General features: G+C 40.0%; 1 protein-coding gene across 6 annotated transcripts in view; it reads left to right on the top strand.

Annotated features, from left to right (window-relative positions):
- The window catches only part of LOC149282552 (diacylglycerol kinase beta-like), a 167,726-nt gene that overhangs the window by 144,331 nt on the left and 8,254 nt on the right, over positions 1–15,141 (top strand). For all 6 annotated transcript variants that reach the window (XM_089498076.1, XM_089498074.1, XM_089498075.1 and 3 more), the window contains 2 exons: positions 2,606–2,726; positions 3,846–3,906. In XM_089498076.1, coding sequence (XP_089354202.1) covers positions 2,606–2,726; positions 3,846–3,906 — 182 coding nt within the window. The remainder of the gene's footprint in view (positions 1–2,605; positions 2,727–3,845; positions 3,907–15,141) is intronic.

Genomic DNA, 15,141 nt, shown 5'->3' with positions numbered 1-15,141 from the left:
ATTTAGGTAATAAGTAGGCAACTGTAGTCATGAATTATTACCAACATCGGCCACTTCACAGGGCAGGACAGGCCTCAGAGTTCCCAGTAGGCTGCCATCTAATTACAAGTGTCCCATGTACAAGTGTAACAATTATTGTTGAAAAATGTATGAAAATGAAGGGGGGCATGCTTAGGCAAGGATATTAAGAGGCAGGGGATGGTTGTGGTGCAATATGGGGTGATAATTTTACAGGATGGAAATGATGATGGGAAGCAATTTGATGATGGGGGTATGAAAATGGTGGTGGGGGATAATGATTGTGGTTGAGTTTTGGAATGAACTAGGATGTTAGGGGTGTGATGATGGTCCGGGGCATCTCTACACTAACAAATACATACATACATACAGCCACTCTAACACCATAAACATACATGCATATACATGTACCCGATAACACTTTACACATACATGGATACACACACTCATTACAGACACATACACACTAATAGCTAACACCATACACTTACATATACATACACACATCACTCTATCGTCAAACATACACACATAGCCCCTCCAGCACCATGCACTTGTACATACATACACATAGCCACTAACACATATACACCATTATACTGGTGCTTTCTCAGTCCCATCCCATTATATGATGTCATTGGCAACAGTGATATTAGGAACTATGTGTTTCAAACCAAAAATATTGGGGCCAGAACTGATATCTGCAGTGTTATAAAAAAATGGCACCATGAAATAAGGGGCTGGTACTCAACTATTTTCAGGGCTGCTTTTAATTCCCAGTCCAGCCAGTATCTGCCACTTCATGTCAATAATGGTGAGATTTACCAGGACAGGTAGGACATAAACCCAGTTGTAGGGAGTGTCCTGGTAATGTCTGTCTTATCTGCACCAATTACTATTTTTTACAAATTTATGAAGGGCCACCATATTCTGTAGGATATAAGCTAGGGTATATGTATTTAACTGTGATTAGTCATATCTTAAGTGATGGCAAATAGTTAAGATTTAGACATTGATTCACTAATAGCTAATGTAAACTTGCATCACTCTCCTATCAGGCGTTAACTGACATTTAATAACATTTAACAAGCGTCCTTGGTGCATCCCTGCAACATTGTACATTTAGCCCTGGGAATAAATATGTACATTTTTACATTCAGTCAAGCGCTGCTGCAACAGAACAGTAACAAGTGTGGTCTTTAAAAGAAAATCAGAATAGTATTTGATCACACGAAAACATTTACAGAGACTTACTAGCAAAGGATCCTTTTGTACAACATACTATATTATATATTTTGTTGGTTTTGCGGGTCCTGTGGAATTAAGTTTTTGATAGAGAGGTTTCGGGCAAATGTTTAGTTTGACTTTTACAAGAAAAGCTTTTGCACATTACATGTTGTCCCAGACAAAATACAGCTGATCATCACTGACTGAGGTGTCCTTTTTCAAATTCACATGGTAAATATGATTAAAGTGGGTAAAGCAAATATAGGGTCAGAAATCCCTTTAGAAAAATTAGGAAAAATGCGGTATAAATTTTGTTTATTGTCTAACTGAATTATATACATTATTTGATAAATGTCCTTCTGTGAACATAAAAGACTGCAAGTAGTGAGATTGGCAGATGCAAACTTTGTTTTCAGTAGGAGAGTATGTTTTCTGATCATCTTTGGCCTACAGGTGCCAATGGAAACCACATAAAATTAGGATTTGATTTATCCTACATGTAAAATATGGCTTCACCATTGATTAAATCGCTCATTGTGACAAGTAAACTGGTATTTATTATTAATTGTGTCACTTCAGGCAAATATAAGATCTTTTGATTTGAATATACCAAATAAATGTATGGTACAAAATGGTACGATAAAAAATAGATAAGAGAGGAATAGTGCCTTAGGGAAAGGAAAGTACATATGTATTAGTAACCAATCTTGTGTATATACCACTTCCTATTTGCAAGATCTGGATTATTATAAAAATGTGAAAGATGGCACACCAAAGAAATAAAAGCAAAAAAATGCAAATATAAATACAAATGCAAATATATTGAAATAGTTGCAAACAAACGATAATCAATATATAGGAAATGCACACAAAAAATGCAAGAATACACAAATTATAAGACAAAATAAATACTTTTATTAATACAATACATATACATAAACATGGTAGATGGGTATATCAGCATAGTATTAAAAAGCAAAAGAAGCACTTACAAGTATGCTCAGTCACAAAAAATGGTGGCAGGGGACTGTCAGAACGCACATGAGATCCCCAATCTTTCGGCATAATAGGCTGTCAAGGGTGGTCGGTCACTTGTTATAGTCATTATTCTAATATTGGAATGTTAGGCATTAATGATAACACTATTGAATTCAACATATAACCTAAATATCAGAATATATGTGGCATCACTACTAAGAACATTTTATATATAGTAATCTAACAAAAAATGTAAATGACATCACCAAAGCCTGTACATCTTTTGTATATTATTCAAACTACATTAATTGAATTATTGGTATTCAGTGTATTGATAATGCTATGATTTTCATTGAAAATGGATTTGTATTACTTTTTTCAGATATAAGTGACCAGCTAATGGAAGTGGTTGGACTTGAAGGAGCCATGGAAATGGGGCAGATTTACACAGGTCTTAAGAGTGCTGGGAGACGTCTTGCACAATGTTCATCTGTTGTGATAAGGTAATTACATATTATCATGTAGAAGGAATATGGACAATGGTATATTGGAGAAAACATTCCCAAAGATTACTACATGTTCTTGTGGAGTGACTTCCAACATAAGTTGCATGCACCTTGTCTAACCAGACACTTAAGACCACAACAGAGAGTCATATACTTCATCGTTTTGTTTCATCTGTATTTTTTGCTCTGTCTTTTTTGCCACAACCATTTCTAATATAAACTCAAGCACATAGACATGTAATCTCCATAGACAAACATTGACAGTAGAATGAGTTGTACTGAAGTGTCTTTAAATGGGCACTATCATAGGATGCCACCTTTGCCACATATCAGTTTGTGAAATTTCTGCCCTACTAGAGCTGCCCTGGTTCACTTTACGTTCTATTTTTTGAATTGGAAACGTCAGCCATGAAGCGATAGACCTGGCACACTCACATAGTGGAGCTGCTGAATGCTGCACATATACATTCTTGTGAAAAGCCTTCTCCGTATTAATTCCTATGGTTTTGGAATGGGATTCCAACAAGCTCATATAGGTGATGGTCAGGTGTCCTCATACTTTTGGAGATACCTTGCTCCCTCGATAACTGGCACTGGCAAACATATTTACACACACACATACGCACCCAAACTAACACACACTCTAACCACACTTACACACTCATGCTAACATACACACTTATGCTAATGCACGCTCTCTCTAATACACACGTACAAATTAACATTCATGCTAACACAGACTTACGTATACTTGTGCTACTGCAAACACATATATACACACCCTCCCTAACTCCCTTACCCTCTCACCCTCTGACTCCCTGCCTCCGTCACTCCCTTACCTTATTATCCCATTACCCTCTTAGTCTTCTTTCTAGGTTCGTGCGCATACTGTCTGAGGATCTTCATCTAAGTTGGACCAGCCTGTTTTTTGGAACAGCCCGCCTGCCCCCAGGCCAGCCCATATCTGATTGCTAGCACACAGAAAATGAAACTTGAATGTACATTATCTGATATCTGATCATAATTATAATGCATCTGATAACGCACATGTATAATCTGCATGTGAACTCCTGTATGCTACAACCATTTTATTTATTTAAAAAATATATTTAACAGGACCAGCAAGTCACTGCCAATGCAGATTGATGGAGAACCATGGATGCAAACTCCATGTACTGTAAGTATAGTTTGAAACTATCCATGTCCTCACAATTAATTTATTGGCTATATTTACAAACGGGCTACATATAAAAGAAGGTTAAAGTGAGTGTGCATGGGTGAATATATTTGGGTTTACACTTTACATACAGTGTAGGAGAAGAACCATCCTAGCACTTTACATTTAAAAAAACCTTCTTTATATTACATCACTTTAGCAAGTCAAGCAAGCAATGGAAACACCATCCCCGCTACACCAGAATGCCCAAAACATTCCCAGATACATTCCCCAATACAATCCATCATTTAGCATATAAAAAACATTTTACATTTAAAAATGTTACACTTTTACCTTTTATAAATTGTTCAGGGCTAGTGTAGGTGGGCTGTCCCGCTGACGTTAATGGGAGTTCCTGCTGACGTTAATGGGAGTTCCCGCTGACGTTGGGGGCAATCCTGCTGATGTCGGGGGCATTCCCGCCAATCACATTTTGTGTATCCAATCACATCCAATGTTAGCGGTAAAATTAACTTTGTAATGATACTTTTTTATTTGAGGTAATATAGGTGATTATGTTTTTTATGTTTTTAATATTTTTTATTTACTATAACTAGAGATCCCATGTGCAGTATTTTAGACCCCAGTATTCTTTAAAAAAAGGGAAAACCTTGCGAGGTTTTCTCAGCCAGTAAAGTGCGCAGTGCTCATAGAGCATTTTTTAAAAACTTTTTTAGAGGCAGAACCTTCTTTGTCTTCCTATAATAAACCTGTTACAGAGCTTGCAGTGGTCTCCTTGTTGCACCACATTTTCATTGTGGTGTATACATTTTCAGGCCTACTCAGGTATTTTTTTAATCGAATTGCTAAAGCAACTTGGAAGTTGCCAGGTCAACTTTTCTCTATATGAAAATATAAGATACACATTGCTAAAAGCTTAAGAGCTATTTATTAAAAATCTCCAGTAGAATATTCATTTAGCAATTTTTGGCTATTTTCTTTGATAATTGACAAGTGTTATTTTTTCTATTATCAATCTAGAGAATCTTAAACTCTAAACCAGATCCAGCTGTATTCCCTGTCTTTCATTACTGAACGGTGATTCAATAATTACAGTTTGTCATAGTCACTTCTCTATTCTCTACCACTTAACTTCCAGCAGAGGCTAATTCCAAGACAGAGTTAGATAGCAAAACTATAAATTATAGCCATACCGTATTTCTATCTTCCTATTCCTGCACAAACAGCAATGAGGTGGTATGAAACCGCAGTGATAAGCCGAGGGAGCTGTCATATACAGCCACATACAGTACAGCCTCATGGGCAGAACGAAAAATAGATAGGTCCGATTCTAATTAACAACCCTTACAGATGATCAACCAATAACACATTGAGCTTTAGAAGAACTGGCACTGATGGAGGTTAAAGCTAATTAAGTAACCCAATTAAAGCATTTTCCTGGTGCCCAAAATGGGAAAGGGAAGAAAAACCTTTAAATGGGTTAAAAAGATGTCCCGCTCATCCGGGATACATCATACTATACAAAAAGGATATAAAGTTCAAAGGGTATTAAAAGGGGTATTAAAAGAAGAATGGGTTAAAAAAGAAAAGGGTGATTGGATAAAAAGGAGAAGGAGAATAGAATGTGAAAACGGAGAGGAAAAGGTGAAATGTGAGGTGTAAAATGAGAGAAAGAATGGGCCGGATCCAGCTGCTAGAGGTCTGTACCTAACTGGCACAGTCTTCATGTCAGGACTCGGGTGATCAGGTCAGGTAGGAGCCCATGCGCAGGGGATACTTGGGGTTCAGTATGTAACCCACAGTGCATGATTATGCAAACAAAGACACCACAAACAGAAATCCAGGTAATGCAGTGTATTTCATGTATATAACAGGACCAGCAAATAAGGGTAATATAGTCTAAGCAAGTAACCGTACATATGGCAAAATAAAATACGGGTAATAAGTCTTTTGGCAGGGAGCCCGCTTGGAAGGGCGCGACAGACAGAGAGCCCGCTTGGAAGGGCACGACAGACAGAGAGCCCGCTTGGAAGGGCACGACAGACAGAGAGCCCGCTTGGAAGGGCACGACAGACAGAGAGCCCGCTTGGAAGGGCACGACAGACAGAGAGCCCGCTTGGAAGGGAATGACAGACAGAGAGCCCGCTTGGAAGGGTACAAAAGGCACACAGCCCGCTTGGAAGGGTACAAAAGGCACACAGCCCGCTTGGAAGGGTACAAAAGGCACACAGCCCGCTTGGAAGGGTACAAAAGGCACACAGCCCGCTTGGAAGGGTACAAAAGGCACACAGCCCGCTTGGAAGGGTACAAAGCAGGGAGTCCACTCGGAAGGACACAAAGCAGGGAGTCCACTCGGAAGGACACAAAGCAGGGAGTCACTCGGAAGGACACAAAGCAGGGAGTCCACTCGGAAGGACACAAAGCAGGGAGTCCACTTGGAAGGACACAAAGCAGGGAGTCCACTCGGAAGGACACAAAGCAGGGAGTCCACTTGGAAGGACACAATAGCAGGGAGTCCACTTGGAAGGACACAATAGCAGGGAGTCCACTTGGAAGGACACAATAGCAGGGAGTCCACTTGGAAGGACACAATAGCAGGGAGTCCACTTGGAAGGACACAATAGCAGGGAGTCCACTTGGAAGGACACAATAGCAGGGAGTCCACTTGGAAGGACACAATAGCAGGGAGTCCACTTGGAAGGACACAAAAGCAGGGAGTCCACTTGGAAGGACACAATAGCAGGGAGTCCACTTGGAAGGACACAAAGCAGGGAATCCACTTGGAAGGACACAAAGCAGGGAATCCACTTGATCAGGACACAAAGCAGGGAACGAGGAACAGTAAAGGTGCAGAGCCACAGCAGGAAGGTCCATAGACTTCAATACAAAGGCCCTGACTGAAGGGCAGGGCAGGTTCATAAAGGCAGGGTAATCCAGGTAACAAGGCCCAGCTGGATGTAGACTAGGGCTCAACCCAGGTAACAAGGCACACCTGAGTTCTGAGTGCTCCAGAGGGTGGAGGGTGGCCACTAGTGGTCGCAGATGTAAACGCCACAGGTATAAAAAAGCCATGGTTCAGGTAGCGAAAAATTGGTTCCTGACACTTCATAGTAATCTTATCTAGCACTGCACACCCTTATGAGGTGGGACCTGGGATAGGATGTCATATGCTGGTCCTCAGAAGAGAGGATGAGTATCTGCAGTGGCATATTTAACTGGGCACTGCTCTAGACCTGGCCCAGGACAGGCCACCAACCACTAACCACCGCAGCTGCAATACTTTATGTTAAGCTCAGAGATATGATAGAATCGCTGCATTTTAAACATGCACAGCACTGAGTACATTTGCTATGGAGGCTGTGCTAGTGTATGTGAACCAGTTACTGGTAGATATCAGATCTCTCCAACTGGAAAGGGATAGAGTGATTTGACCCCAGTTAAGTGGGGCTGCTGCCACCCTGGAATCACCTCCCTAGGCATAGTCATCCCATGAAAGAATACACCACTTAGTATCTGCTCTTAGTTTAGATAAAAATCAGTTTGTTTATTGTTAAAATAGGAAAACAAGGTCAACATTAAAGATTTTTAATATGTTGTTGGCAGTGCATAGACTGATCTTGATACCGGGAATTTTATATTGAGTTGATCTGCTAATGGAACAGGTAGCAAACAGTCATTAATGGGAAATAGTTATGTAGAATATTACCATCATTTAGCTAACTCCTTTGGGATGCATTTATCTATGCCTGTTAAAGGACGACTATGAGCAACAATAATACTGTATTGTAATTGCTGTTGTTGACTCAATACAAAAGCACAATTTTGTATCGCATAGTTAACTGAAAATAAACCACCAAAATTCAAACTTGCTAACTTGCAAATTGCTTAAAATGAAACTGTCACCTTCACAGCTTTTAACAAATGTGTGGTTTATTGTGAGGTATTTTGTCTGGATTCAGTAACAATGAGATCTGTGGCAGAACTAACATAACAATTAGTATCTTGTATGGTGGACCTCTGCTATCTCCTCACCACACCCTTAAAAGGCAATCTAAAGTAGCCCAAAGTAGCAGGGATCTTAAATGAACAATTTAGCGTCCCCGTCAAGCTGCTGCTATGTTCTTCCTTCCCCCGCACCTATCAAGGTGTTGCCATCATGCGGAGGGAGATCCTGGTCTAGGTCGGACTATTAGGTTTGAAGCCATCTTATAGTCTCTACACGCAATTAGTGGTGTACTTGGGGACTGGTCTAGGTCGGACCAGCCCTTTGTGAACAATTTTAGACCAGACCAGGGAGGCAAATACTTCAAGAAATGTAAATTCCTACATATCTGAATTCACAAGAGAAGAAAAGGAGCTGCGCAGCAAGGAGACAGATACACCGAAGCGCTTGATGCGAGACATTCAGAGAGAGTAAATGAAAGTGTAAGAGAAGGTGACTGAGAGTATGAGTGTGAGGGAGTTTGAGAGAGTGTGAGTGAGAGTGTGAAAGACCATAAGAAGAGTGAACAAGGGTGACAACAAATTTCAGATCTGAATGTAAAATGCATTTTGATTTTTGTGCATACCAAAAGAGCAGGAAATTAAATTAATTGTCTGAAAAGGAATGGACCAGAATCAAAACCACTTGCAAAAGTTTACCAAATACTCCGGGTATGCCCCTACACTCAATAAACTGAGCACATGTGCCGTGATGCCTACAAACTATTTAAACCTCTCTAACCTTTGATATGATGCTTTGTTTTTGTTACTGACTCTGATTCTGCTATTTAGCTGTTTTACCTGTGCTCCCAGAGTCTTGCTCTGTCTCCTGTTTTCCTCCATACCCCTCATGGCCCTCAAATCTGGGTGTCATCCTTTGCTGACCGCTGGCTTGCCTTTTGGACTACGAGTTCTTCTACCTGTGTGTTTACCATTGCTGACTTCTGGCTTACCTTGTACTACCCTTTTGGACTGCTACTTGTGTACCGACTAGTTGGTGTGTTCCTGATCCAGGCCCTGGCCTTCCGACTCTACTCTTCTTCTGACCCTTTTGATTCAACTTTTTCTGGACTCAGTGTGTACCAGCTGCACCTTCTACTTTATGCCCTGCTTTGCCTATTGGCATATTGTCGATTAGCTTGCCTAGAATGCCACTGCTCATTAAGCCAGGTAAACAAGAGATCACTGATCTCCCAAACCAGCCCTTTACCACTAGATGGCTGTGCCACCTCCTTTCCTGGTGCTCCGAAGACAGATGGACGCACTAAGAGGGGTGACTGGTGGTGATGCCCTCAGGTACATTTAATAAAATAGCATACAAGCCACAACTACATTAGCATGCAATGAATTACTCCAAGTATCTTAAATACCCCAACACATCATACTGTCCCATGAATACACAACATACCCATTGCCTGGACAGGTAGTCCCTTGGACATAACCAGCTCATCTTCCTTTCATTCAATATGCTACATCCTATCCTAACATCACATTGTAACAATTGAAGCCTCCCCCAATTTAAATGATTATTTTTTTACATGATAGGCTGTCAAGATAGTAAGCAATCAATATCTACAGCAGTTGGACGGTGCTATTCTTTGTTTGATTACTATTTATTTTTTATACAGGAAAGCTACTCATCCATCTCATAATCCACATGCAGCATTCTTTCCACTTTTAGAGGGCACCTCTCCATTTAACTGCAACCACAGGGGGTTTCTATTTAAATATGGGAGAAGGAAGATGACTGCTGATCAGCTCAGTAAGATAGTAAAATCTTTTGCAGATGACATTGAATTAAGTAGGGTTGTACACGGTTGTACACAGCCATAACATTATGACCACTGACAGGTGAAGTGAATAACACTGATAATCTTGGTACCACCTGTGAGTGGGCGGAATATATTAGGCAGCAACTGAACATTTTGTCCTCAATGTTGATGTGTTAGAAATGGGCAAGCGTAAGGATCTGTTCCAGGTCTGCAGTGGTCAGTACCTATCAAAAGTGGTCTATGGAAGGAAAAGCGGTGAACCGACGACAGGGTCATGGGTGGCCACGGCCCATTGATGCATGTGGGGGCGAAGGATAACCAGTGTGGTCAACTCCAACAAACGAGCTACTGTAGCTCAAATTGATGAAAAAGTTAATGCTGGTTCCGATAGAAAGGTGTCAGAACACACAGTGCATCGCAGTTTGTTGCAAATGGGGTTGTGTAGCCACAGACCAGTCAGGGTGCCTATGCTGACCCCTGTCCACTGCCAGAAGCGCTTACAATGGGCACGTAAGCATAAGAACTGGACCGCGGACAAAATGAAGAAGGTGGCCAGGTTTGATGAATCACGTTTTCTTTTACATCACGTGGATGGCCGGGTGCGTGTACCTTGAAAACACATGGCACCAGGATGCACTATGGGAGGCACAAGCCGGCGGAGGCTTTGTGACGCTTTGGGCAATGTTCTGCTGGGAAACTTGGGTCCTGCCAATCATGTGAGTGTTACTATGACACGTACCATCTACCTAAACCAGGGGCGTCCAACATGCGGACCTCGAGGTGCGGCCCGCGTGAGATCGGCAACCAGGATCACAAGAGCCCTGCTGCTTACTTGTGGGAGGGTCTATTGTACTGCACAGAGGAAGCGGGAGGCCACGCCCCCTGCTGAAGTCTGTGAGCGGCATCGAGAGCTGTAGTGCAGGTAAGGGGGTGGGGGAGGGTGTTTGAATGAGTATGCGTGATTGAGGGAATGAATCTGTGAATGAATGAATTTGTGTGTGTGTGTGATAGCATGTATGTGTAAGTGCTGGAACCTAGGCATGATGGGACTGTGATTGCTGTTAGCAATCACACTCCTATCATGCCAAGTCAGCCAGTACATGCTGAAACCTGGCTAGCTGCCCCCTTGTGTATTGATGCTGCCAGCAGTATGGGGTCTGCACTTACAGCCACCCTGTACCAGCATGTACTGGCTGACTTGGGATGATAGGAGTGTGATTGCTAACAGCTAACAGCAATCTGCTAACAGCAGTCACAGTCCCATCATTCCTAGGTTCCAGCATTTACTGGCTGCCTGGGTATAAAAAGAGTGTGTTTGCTGTTAGCAATCACCCTCCTATCATGCCAAGTCATATTGTTGATTGTTTTTGTGGTGTGTTAACGCACTAAAATTGGACAAAAAATACAATAACTATATATATATGATTGTTGACAGCAATCACACTTCTATCATGCCCAGGAATCTGGATATGCTTGAGATTGCTGTTAACAATCATAATATATAATTTTTTTGTACAATTTTGGTGTGTAACTTACTTTTATTAAAAGTGTGGGATTTTTAATTATTTTTAAAGGTGAGGGGGGGGTCATTTTCGGTTTCGGCTAAGTGAACCCTGAATTTTCGGTTTTGGTCCAGAATTTTCATTTTAGTGCATCCCTAAAATAAATAGAACTATTTCATTTTTACTTATCCAGAATCCTGAATTTGTAGTCATAAAACTTTCTAGGCCCAGAAATCAGTGAGAGGAAAAGTAAAGGTTTTGTGTCATTTTTTATTAAAGGCCATATTTTCTCACAGTGAAAAATGAGTGCGGCCCTCGCACGTATACAATTCTGATGAAGTGGCCCACTGCAGAAAAAACTTGGACACCCCTGACCTAAACATTGTTGCAGACCACGTACAACCGTTTCATGGACACGGTATTCCGTGATGGCATTGGCCTCTTTCAGCAGGATAATGCCTCCTGCCACAAAGCAAAAATGGTTCAGGAATGGTTTGAGGAACACATCAACAAGTTCAAGGTGTTGACTTTGCTTCCAAATCCCCAGATCTCAATACAATCCAGCATCTGTGTGAAGTTCTGGACAAACAAGTATGATACCACAGAACACTTTCAAAGGTCTAGTAGAGTCCATGCCTCAATGGGTCAGGACTGTTTTGGTGGCAAAAGGGGACCTACACAATATTAGGCAGCTGGTCATTGATCAGTTTAAATGTAACCAATGATTACTGCAAATTGATTTAATTAAATTGAGAAAATGCTAATCGAAATGTTAGATGAGATTCAATATTAATTAATGTTAAGTAATGCATTTAGGTAAGAACAATACACATGCTAATTATAAACTAAAAGGGGATAGGAAAAATCATCACAATATTTGGGTTACTGGTGGACTCTAAACTCAGTAACAATAAGTAATGATACGATGCTAGGGCTCATAAATTTCGAGCATGCATTAAAGAGGGTATCAAAGAAACATCTGAAAATGTAATTATGCTTTTCTATATAACACTAGTTACATTTGGAATATGTTTTTCAATTTCAAGCACCAATTCCTTAAGAAATATGTGATTGAATTGGAAAGAGTACAAAATTAATAATAGAAAATGGAAGATTTTAGCTAATAGTAGCATTTCACTAAATTGGATTGAGAGGTGGTGACTTAGGGGAGACTTAATCACAATGTACAAATAATAATAATATGAGATGAAATTCCATGAATACAGTGGGTAAAAAGAGAATGTTTATCACTTTATGTTCCATCTTGCAAAAAGAAGAAAATGCCTTTTGGGTCTCCATCTTGGCTGGTATATCAAAACGGAACAACACTGCTCCCCTCGATCCTGTCTGGCCCACTTCCCCTGCCACCCTTATCCCATTACTCAGCTATCTCCCTGCCATGACCTAACCGTCATGGTACCACCATAATTAATTACATTCTGATGCTAACTTAATAACACTGATTCCCAATGGCAAACCTCTAACAATCTGTTACACTTAGTTAAAAAAATATCCAGTACATGTAGAGTAGTGTGTAGATGTAATTGATGTGAATGTAGTGTGAGTTGTATTTGTGAAAATGTGTAAGACATGACAGATCGCATGCATAAGTCTTCCAAAAGCTCTCAACCACTGCAGCCTTCTTCCACCTCTCTCTCTCTCGCTGCCTCTGTCTTCCACACCAGAGCTTGGTGCAGTTTATTATGATGTAATGGTTGTGTAGTTAGTTATAGAATATTTAGAGATAAAAACACTCAAGCAAAGTGTGTATTAATTAAATTTGATTTACCACATTTGACCATTCACTAAAATGCAAACCTATAAAAGACCAAGCAATTTCAATTTTGAGAACCCTATAATACTGTAACAACATAGTGATATTTGCCAACACTGTAGCAGTTGTTTTGGAACAGAAAATGTTCTGTAGTCAATATAAAGTGATTTTGGCATGTTTATATTGGTCATCCCCACTTATAATGCACAGGCTTGTGGTAGTGCCCAAAGTTGTAGCCACAGTGGTAGCCTTTCGAGACAATGGGGTTGGAGGGACACATACTACAGCAAAATTGCATTGAATCAGGTGTGTAGAAACTAAGAGTATCTTTCCACAGGATATAAACAATTGGCTTTAAAGGTTTTAAACTATTAGATGCCATTGCTAACAAGCAGACTCCCCTTTTGTTGTGTAATATAAAACTACATGTATGCAGCACTCCTTACCTACAATGGAAAAATGTTACGAAAAGCAATCACTTTATTTTAAGGAATGCAGCATCCATGGAACTTTGTTTTTTTGTTGTACGTATTTTCAGGGGGAATTGGAGGAATGATAATCTTCTACCTATACACCTTGTTCTTTATTTAAACATTTAGTGTTTTGTTTCTCTTGGCAGTTGCCAGTCGTAAAAATAGCTTGAAATCACTTAACTGGTGGCTCTGGAAACTGAAATGGATCTGCCATTTTTTTGGGAATATGTATTAAAAGTGATGTAAAGGGATAGGAGAGGACACAAAGTGTACAGGCATATATAAGATAAAAATAGTTTATTTAATGATAGATTAATTTTAATGTGCACCGTTCTTTCATTTATTAAGGACATTTTAGGACGTTCTTCTCCATTTCAATATACTCCTGTGTTTAGTGATGTTGTTGTCCCTGAATTTATTCTATATGCATCATAAGTACATCTGCATTCATTTCTAAACTGCTATGAGTGCCTTCTGGTGCATTTAAATGCAATGTATTCATACCACTCACATAATTTATTTCCCTTTTCACTCTTCATGTAAGTTGGGGTTTTAGCCAAAAAACACATTAGATCAACCAGCATCAAGGTAACCCATTCATTGGCGAAGTTCACTCTGTCTTGGCAGCAGCATGTATCATAGAATTTATAACCTTTTCCCCTGTTTCTTGTACTTAAATGAGAGTCCCCAGAAAATAAAATTCAAAGCATTTAGCCAGATAACACCCTAGTTTAACCATGTAAAAAGAACTAGGACCATAATTACTCGATGTTCCTTGCAGGGTTGTCTGTCCAAAAAGTCAGTGGTCTAGAGGCGGCTGTGGGGCCATAAAAGTGATTTGGTTTTTGACTGTAGCTAAGTCCTGTATATATATGTATGGCAATGTTCCTATGTAGTTAAGAATACTTTGAATAGAAAAGAAGATAAGTAATTTATTACCAAAGTCATAACAAAGGACATGACTTTACAAAACAATATCACTTAATGCTCTTTTAATACCCTATCGCCCTTCTGCTAATTCTTTGTTTATACACATGACTGGCAATGTGTCACCCCTACATTCTGTTGCTATTTGATGAAGATGAGTGTTGTATCATTAGTAGACAGTTACACAAAATGTCATCTGTACAATGCCAGCTGCAGATATGACTTTGTGGTATGCAGTACAGATGTTTATTTGTGCCTGTAGGTTGGGGGAATCACATAGCACTGCGTACTCTAGAAACATAAATGGGCATTGAGTCATTTTTAATGCAGCACTTCTTGAGAAAGCAAAAGATTTTAATCACCAAACACAGCAATTTCATTACAGGTTCGGTGCTAAGAACTGCTTGTAATTAAATTGAACTGTCTGGTTTTTAAAACATGCTTTTTACAACTGGTTTCTTGAAAGTTGAAGCCAGGCTTAGAAACTGATGGGGCTACAAAGCAAGAAATAGTAAATATTAATCATTGGTTTTCCTGCGTCGTGTACATGTGCAAAACATTGAAAAGCTATATGTTTTCCAACCCGTAGGACTTGAAGGGATCATTTATGTGCCTTAAAGGGACATTGTATCTAGCATTATATTACATGTAAAAGTATCCTTTCATTCTTTTTTTCTCAAATTTGTCCTTAAATAATTTCAGTTCTGTGTGCAATTATATAAGAAAGTTACATATGACCAAATAAATTAACCTACTAGATGGCCCGCAAGTAGCTATCAAGCTGTTGTGGAACCGGAATGCCCAGT

The sequence above is a fragment of the Sceloporus occidentalis genome, unplaced genomic scaffold (genome assembly GCF_023333645.1).
Source record: "Sceloporus occidentalis isolate IW3139 unplaced genomic scaffold, rSceOcc1.0.p SCAF_113, whole genome shotgun sequence".
NCBI lineage: Eukaryota > Metazoa > Chordata > Lepidosauria > Squamata > Phrynosomatidae > Sceloporus > Sceloporus occidentalis.
The sequence above is the reverse complement of the archived record's forward strand: the minus strand, read 5'-3'. Positions and strand labels throughout refer to the sequence as shown.